At 40.4% G+C, this 8,001-nt stretch overlaps 1 protein-coding gene across 2 annotated transcripts in view; it reads right to left on the bottom strand.

Moving 5' to 3' along the window:
- Nucleotides 1-957: 957 nt before the first annotated feature.
- FHIP2A (FHF complex subunit HOOK interacting protein 2A) overlaps nt 958-8,001 on the bottom strand; it is a 33,878-nt gene continuing 26,834 nt past the window's right edge. For both annotated transcript variants that reach the window (XM_058810543.1, XM_058810544.1), the window contains 3 exons: nt 5,826-5,966; nt 4,999-5,102; nt 958-4,911 (listed from right to left, as the gene is read on the bottom strand). In XM_058810543.1, the coding sequence (XP_058666526.1) occupies nt 4,806-4,911; nt 4,999-5,102; nt 5,826-5,966 (351 nt within the window). In that variant the 3' untranslated portion in view covers nt 958-4,805. The remainder of the gene's footprint in view (nt 4,912-4,998; nt 5,103-5,825; nt 5,967-8,001) is intronic.

Raw genomic sequence — 8,001 nt, 5'->3', positions numbered from 1 at the left:
CAAAATCTTGTATCAGAATGCAAGTGCCATAAGATAACCATGCTTCAATAACTCAGTCATTTCAAGAATATCAAAGTAAGGAAATAATATAAGATGCAAAGCATTCCATTTTGAGACAACTTCCTCACTGCTTGAGAAAGCAAAGTCTCCCTAAATCTCTGAATGCCTCATGCAGGCACAGCAGATAAATGATCTGGGGTGGGAGATGACAATCTCTGAGACCAGGAGGATGGGAGAAAGATGCAGAGAGCTAAACTGAAAGCTGTCAAGTGCATCATCTTGCTGTAGCACTGTTCTTATTAAAGATGTAAGAGCACTTGCAGCTGTTAAATACCGAGAAGGAACAGCTTAAAATCCAAGTGCAGCCCTCAGAGGGGATCCTACAGAGCAACAAGACTTTTAAAGACTGATAAAAAGTAGAAGGAAACCCAAAGTAGAAAAAACACACAACAAACACAATTTAAAAGTATTTAGAAACATACATAAACCCTGTGTATAAAAGCCTTCCTGGAAGGCCCAGAAGGAAGAAACGATGCTCGCTCATCCCCATGACATTTTTCTCCAACAAACCAATGCTGTGACTGACACACTCTGCACTCAAATGCAATAGAAAACTGAGCCCTTGACCAGCTGCAGCCTTTCTGGAGGGATATCAGGGCTCCCAGGAAAGAGCTGATGTTAATCTGTGCCCAGGATGGCTCCAGGATGGCTCCAGCCTGCCCATTCCCCCAGGTTTCCCATCCTCCTCCAAGAGCATGCTGATTTAGTCCAAGCCCTGCACAGCACAGGAAACAAGTTTATCCCAGAAGATGCTGTAGTGACAGACTCAAAATAAATGAGGACTTCAGGATCAAAGGCAAGATGTAAAATGTTAAAACATATTCTGTCTCAAGGTCACCCATACAAAAATTATTACGGATTCTGTAATAATAGAAGCAGTTGCTTCACTGAAATTAATTTATTTTGAGAATATCCCTTTTAATCCTCCATGCATTTTTTAGCACAAAAAGTTGAGTTTTATCACAACCTCCTTCATAAAAATTAATATTGTATGTCTGGTAATGTGGCTGTTTCAACAATTCCTCATTGGAAATTCCCACACCTGTGAAACCTTGGCAACACTGTTAGTAAGTGACCTACACAAAGTTTATTAGAAAATTTTTACTGAATATCCTCTGTTTAATGTAAACAAGGCAGGAGGCAAAACAAGGAGTATATATTTTATATAATTACACTATTTTACAGGGCACAGAAAGCATTGAGGACATGGTTTGAAAACCCTGTATGATATGCAATATCAGATATGGATTTTCCATGTAGCCCCAGGTCTACTCCAGGACCCTTTAATCTCACCAAGTCCTTCAGGTTAGTATTTCTTCTAGCAAAACAAAGAGCAATAATAAAATGTCACCTGTGAGATTGCACAGCAGGTTATGGTAGAAATTACCACGCACTTACAAAGCCATTCCATGATTACTTGTGCCCTGTAAAATGAAGTGTGGCAATCTTTACACTAATCATAGTGTAAGCAAGCTTGGGATTCTGGTCCTTTTATATATATATGTATATATATATACATAGGTGATGTACAACCAGACTCAAGCTGTGCATCAAGTCACAGCTTTTATATTGCACAGACAAATATAGAGTAAGAACATTACACAGACAGAATCTGAATACCAGGAATATTACAGTCATAGGAGAACCTAAGGACAAACTTGTTCTACCAGAGCTAGCACATGGCTTATTACAAAAATTTCTAAATCAGTCTAAATCAAATACATACTATAAATGAAAAAAAAAAAAAAACAAAACAAAACAATGTTTCTATTTACACACATGTGCATCAAAGATTAGAATGTGGTTTGGATCTGCTTTTTGAAATAAAAAATTATTCTATCCCATCTCAAGTATTCTATTTAATACCAGTGGCCCCATTCTCTAAGGTGATGAGCACTTTCTTTCCCACTGACATCTGGAGGATCTGCACAAGCCATGAACTCTTCAGGCCAAGTATTTTCTCTGGTGGCCCTCTCTGGGTAATAAATAACCACATACAAACACATGCACACAAAAACAAAATGGGCTCCTCAATGACATGCATAGATCAAAAAGGTGAAAACATGGACCTGAACTAACTTCTAATCATTAAAAAAAAAAGTGCATGAAAAATATCTCCACAAAAATAATTAAATGAGTTCCATCTCTTAAGAAAGATTAAAGCACTTTTACAAAAATAAAGGTCATTGTCATCGGGTATGGTAATAAGGGTTTGTAGGCAGCACTCACAAAAGCAGTTTAGGTTAAAGCAACTTTAAGGATTGCTTCAGTTGTGTGAGGATGGATCCACAGCCTGAATTTATGGGTGATCATAGTTCAATCTACTTATTTTCCTCATGGACAAGCTTAAGGAGCTGTGTTTGCAGCTCTGCAGTGCTGTGCATCAGAACACCACAGAGGCTGCAGCCTTTCAGGGTGATGAGTTCAGCTACCACTGAAAAGAGCCAAACCAAGGATGTGATGTTAATGCTTTCATTTGAGATCAGGCAACTCTTGAATGGCTTTATTAATTCTTATATTACTTGGAATGCTTGTTCAAGTTTTGTTTAACATTTCACTCACTTTCCTTTATAGCAGTATTATCACTTCCAGTTTCCACTGAAATTGGGACATTAGAAGTATTCTGGATTAAAAAAAAAAAAGATGATTTGAGGAAAAAGTAATTAAGCTCAAGCAAAACCAACAAAGACCCAAATTCAGTACAGCATCAGCATTTCTGCTCAACTGCTTAACTTTGCACATGTAAAAAGATTGTGATTTAAGGAAAAAATACTTGAAATTAAGCTTATGTTTAACTGTTTTGCTGAATTGGGACCTTATAAATAACAAATGTATGCATTAAACATCACTCTGCATAGACATCAACATGTTCTAAACTGTGTCAGGTATTAAGTAAACTCCTAATGTGGACTGTCTGCAATGCAGATCACTAGAAATTATTTGCTATATTCAAGGTCTGTTTCTCAAGAAGAAAAATGAAGTGTAATTTTTTCAAATTTTGTCCTACTATGCTACTTGGACCTGAAAACACTTGGAGCTAAATGCAGGAAAAACGCAGTAGGTGAAGAGGTAAAACTTTTGTTTGCTAGAGAAATGCAAAAGTGTTTGCAAAAGTGTCCCAGTACAGGCAGCCACTGAATACAGATTTTACCTACAAAAATGTTTCCCTAGTTCCAGAACTGCTTTCTCCAGCTGAACCTGTACTGGAAGCTTTTACAGCAGGATGCTCTTCACTGGTGACAAGAATAAATTTAGCCCATTAACTGTGACACTGCTCTAATTAACCTGCTAACTTAGAAGGTCTCTTAACATCCAGCTTCCATAAATATTAAAAAACAAGACCTCAAAGGCATAGATAAAGAGCAGAATCAGATTCTAGGTACAGTCATGTAAATCTAGAGGAATTCTAGTGACTGAATAAATTAGTCCATGTTTGCATATGAGCAATGACATCTGAAATGGGCATTAGCTGTGCAAACAGGGGGCAGGAAAGGAGGAAAGAAATGTAAACAGGAGCTGAGCTCTACCTGGCCTTGCTCAAAGGAGGGGAAAGGGGTTCTAGCCACGAGTGTGGGGAGCAGGACAGGTCACTGGGAGTGACTGCAAGGTCCAGCACAGCCACCTGCAGTGAGGACCCTCTGCAGGGCAGAAGCAAAGCTCCCTGAAGTGGCCTCTGCTTGTAATGCCAGTGCCTGCCCTGCCTGATGGCATTCTCAGGGAAAAGGGGTCACTGAGAGGCAGTCCTGCATCCCAGCACTGTGAAAAGCAGGTGCAAATTTTGGTCCTAAATAAGTTATCAATGCTTTAAGTGAGTTGGCATCACTGTGATGGTTAGATAAGCAATAAAAATGTCTCTCTAAAGAACAGAATGCTTATGCTGCTGATTTTCAAGGCACAAAAGATTCTTAAACCAATTCAGACTAATATCAATTTAAAAGAAATTAAAAATACTGTTTCAGCAACAACTACTTATGACCTATAATTAACCTATAATGTAAAGGTGACATGAGTCAAACAACTAGAGTTCCTATGTAAAAAGCTAAAGCAAATCTAGTTACATGGATGACCTGGAGACCAATCACTTGGAATGACAGAGACAAGCATGCTACAAACATGTACACTTCAGATATATTTGTTATGGATGTGATGCCGAACCGGGATTAATTTCTTTAGTATTGATCTTAGACTGATAGATTTCTTGGAGTAAACCAATGAGGAATCAAGCTCAGAGTTGTACTTCAGATCTACCAAGAGCAAAATGATCCCTCATTAACATCTCCTGTTGTACATGGATTGGTGGATTTTTTTCAACTTCTTCATTTTTAATAACATACGTTGTTACTATAGGTGTGTTTTTCTTTCATACATCCAACTGAAAAGAAGAAGAATTAACACATAAAAATGTTATAAAATTAATTTGCTTTTTTAAAAGTAATATGGTCACAAAGAGCAAATTGGTGCACATGAGCCCCAGGATATACAAGAGCCCAAACTCTCTAAACACTGTCATCAGTATGACCAAGGTCTGATGGCTGTGGTTCTTCATGCAGCTTTTGCAGCTCTTCACACAGAAATGCTGCCTGTTGGTATCTCCCCAAATGCTCATACTCCAAGTCCATTTGCAATCTCAACATCTGGTGAAAGCAACTCGTCTTGCCAACATCCCCTTTCGTGCCACTTTGCTGGAGGCACCCCCTTGTCTCTGGGTGCTGTCGGTGTCCCCGGGGGTGGCTGGCCAGGGCTGCTCAGGGCGTGGCTGAGGTGTGGTACTTGACAAAGGCGATCGCGGCCAGCTCCTTGCAGAACTCCTCCAGCACAATCACGCCCTCTAGTAACGTCATGTGGTCAATGCTGGACGGGAAGAGAATTGCAGGAATCAGGACTGGCACACACAAACCCAGCCACGCGTCTCGGAGAACGTGCAATGTGTTTACTCACATGGGCCCTTCTGGCTCCAAGCCCAGCAGGCGTTTTCTGACCAGCAGAAGTTTGGGAGTGAAATCTGGGATGCGCTGGATTCTAACCATGAGGTCCCCGACGACCTGTAAAGCCCAGGCCATCAACACACAAAGTTAACACCGATGGCAGCCTCAGTGCCCACTTCAGCATCCTCACAGAACAACCTGCAGAGAGGCTGCTCTGCCCAAAAAGAGGGTGAGTGAGTGCAGAAAGTAAAGAAATATAAAAGCCTTACTTGCACTTGTCACAAATAGCATTATTTGCTTTAATTACATCAATGATTAATTTGTCTTTTTAAATGTTGACATAGTCAATCAACCAGTGAATTCCTGGGCTTAGGGAAGGCACAAGAGGAGAGTGAAGGGTGTATTTTGTAAAGGGAGGGCTGCTGGGAGAGAGGGAGCCAAGCCCTCTGTTACTATTGGCAGCATCATTAACAGGCTTCTGACCAGCTTAATAACAGCTGGTGCGTGGGGTAAGCGAGGGATTCTGAGTGAGGACACTGCAGTGTGACCAGCCAGCACTTCTAGGATGCAAGTCTGGCAGGAAGAGATGGAACTGGAGAAGAAAGGGACTTTTGATAAATCCAGGACTTAACTGTCAAGAACACCCTTCATCAGAAAAAAAAGAGCATGAGCAGAGATACCCACGTAGGCCCAATCTTGATTCGAAATCAGCTTTCAATGACAAACATTTACCAACTTAAAATACCCAGCAATTACTACCACGAATGACAAAGTTATTAAAACATATTACTGCTGTACTTATTGCTGTGTAATTGTGTAATTATTGCTGTGTTTACTCACCCTGACAATCACAGAGAAGAGAGACTTGCAGCCAGAGGCGAGGTTGACGTAAGGATCCAAAAGGTATTCGTGTATGTGAGGATGGGGAAACAGGGACAGTTTGGACAACACTGAAGTAACTTGTAAATTTACATCATAGGGCTGCAAAAAGAGGGAAACACAGTGCTTAGTTATTTTCATGCTGCCTTCTTTTCATCCACCTCATGTTTATTTAACTACTAGTTTATTTAATTACCCTTTTTACACAGGGTTATGAATACATAAAGATAAAAAGTTAGATTAGAAGACAGGCCCAACCTCTGCTTTTCACAACAAGTGAAAATTCACAAGTGCTGTGAATATGACAGTTGGGCATTAGATGTTATTATCTGTATTGCTGCTACAACTACTTGAAGCTTTTGCACACTTGTTTATTGCAGGGCAAGTCTTCTTCCCATAAAATATTTCTTCAGCTAAAGAAATAGCATGCAATCAGCCTAGATTAAACATCTGCTTGCTTCTCCTGGGAAATGGTAAAGTATATGAGCTCAGGAAATTGCCAGAGACAAATCCATGTTTACAGCTAATATGTTATCTCTCTTCTACTTTATTTTTTCCTGGGAAAGAACCACTGCAGAAGGCCTGGCCATTTTGTGGCAGCAACCCATGGGAGATGGGACCAGTCCTGGGCTGGGATAGCAGCAGGAAATTCTGAGCTTCTTGTCTACCTCCATTCCCCAAATCAATCAAATGGGAGAGGCAACACTGTCAGATGCTGGAAAATGCTTATCAGTCAAAAGGAATAAAACAGTATCTAAATTTCCAGGGGAAAAAAAATGCCTAGTTTAAAGGATTTGACCATTCTAGTAAGAAACTTATTTCCATAAAAGCAAGCATTTTCACCATGGCTTCTTTATGTTTCAAAACTTTTTTTTTGTCTTTGATTTTGCCGTCCCAGTGAAAACAAGCTGACATTTTAATTCAGCCCAGAATTTACAAACTAGTAGAACCTCCTTCCATTTCTTCAGTGGCAGAACAGACTAAGCTGACAAGAGAGGGACAGACATTCCTTTGGTACACCTCTGTGTCAATCCTTGCTGATCTAAGTGGATTACAGGGCCTCATTTAATCTCTGACTGCATATTGGCAGTAATACCCTCACTGGCATCATCACACTGAGAAGAGGAGGATTCAATGACCTCAAATTCTCATCTTTATGCTCTCAAGTTAGCATCCCACTGAAGAATAAGAGAACAGATTCTTCCCCCTTTCAGATCTGAGAGATTTGGATGAATTCAGGCTCAGATTAAGACAGATACATTTAGCCATGTCTGCATGTCTAAGCTCTCATTAGCTGACTCACCAGAGATCTGACACCTCATACCCTGCCCACACACAAACATCTCCTGCCATCTCAGAACTCCCAAGTATCTGCTGGTCTCTGGATGGTTCCACAGAGGGTGGATCCTGCAAGATCTGTGTTGGAACCACAAACTTCTGGGAATATCTTGGACACCACAAAAATGGCAACAGATAGCTGAGCTCAGGCACCTGAGTGGAGCTTTCAGTCCACAGAATTGAGGAAGCTGAGTGATTCACTTTGCACTGAAAGAGACACCTACTTGCCTTTCAGCCTAAGAGCCCCAGGGACTACTGGGGCTGCTCTGACAAAATTTCCACTGACTACATGTGCCCACATAAGTAATATTTAGGTATCTTATTCTTGAATTTGTTACCACACACTATTGAATTGCAAAGTTGCCTCATAAATCTTTTGAAATGAAAGCACTTATTTCTTCCAGTCAGTGGCAGTTATTTCTGCACTTGGCACTCCAGCAATAGATTCATCCCAATCTCCTAACAAATGAAGCTTTCAGCCCCTGGACCACAGATGTTACAGGTAAAAGAGATCACTACATTTTGAGTTATTATTGCAGAGTTATTCTGCAGAGAGAGACAAAAATTCCTTCCATAAATCTATTCACTGCCTACCTAGCTGAACTGTAGGAGAAGGTCTTTAGAGCTGTTTGAGTCAGCCAATTCATTAGGAAGCTTTGAAGGTATGAGCATTATCTGGTGTTCACAAGAGGAGAAGGAAACAAAGGAGTAACACGTGCTGCATTGTTCTGACAGATTGCTGTTGTGATTCCAGCTAATTGAGAGCATTAAAGAAAGCTGCTTCTTCACACAGAGCTTT

Source organism: Ammospiza caudacuta, chromosome 9 (genome assembly GCF_027887145.1).
Source record: "Ammospiza caudacuta isolate bAmmCau1 chromosome 9, bAmmCau1.pri, whole genome shotgun sequence".
In the NCBI taxonomy this organism is placed as follows: Eukaryota; Metazoa; Chordata; class Aves; order Passeriformes; family Passerellidae; genus Ammospiza; species Ammospiza caudacuta.
The sequence above is the reverse complement of the archived record's forward strand: the minus strand, read 5'-3'. Positions and strand labels throughout refer to the sequence as shown.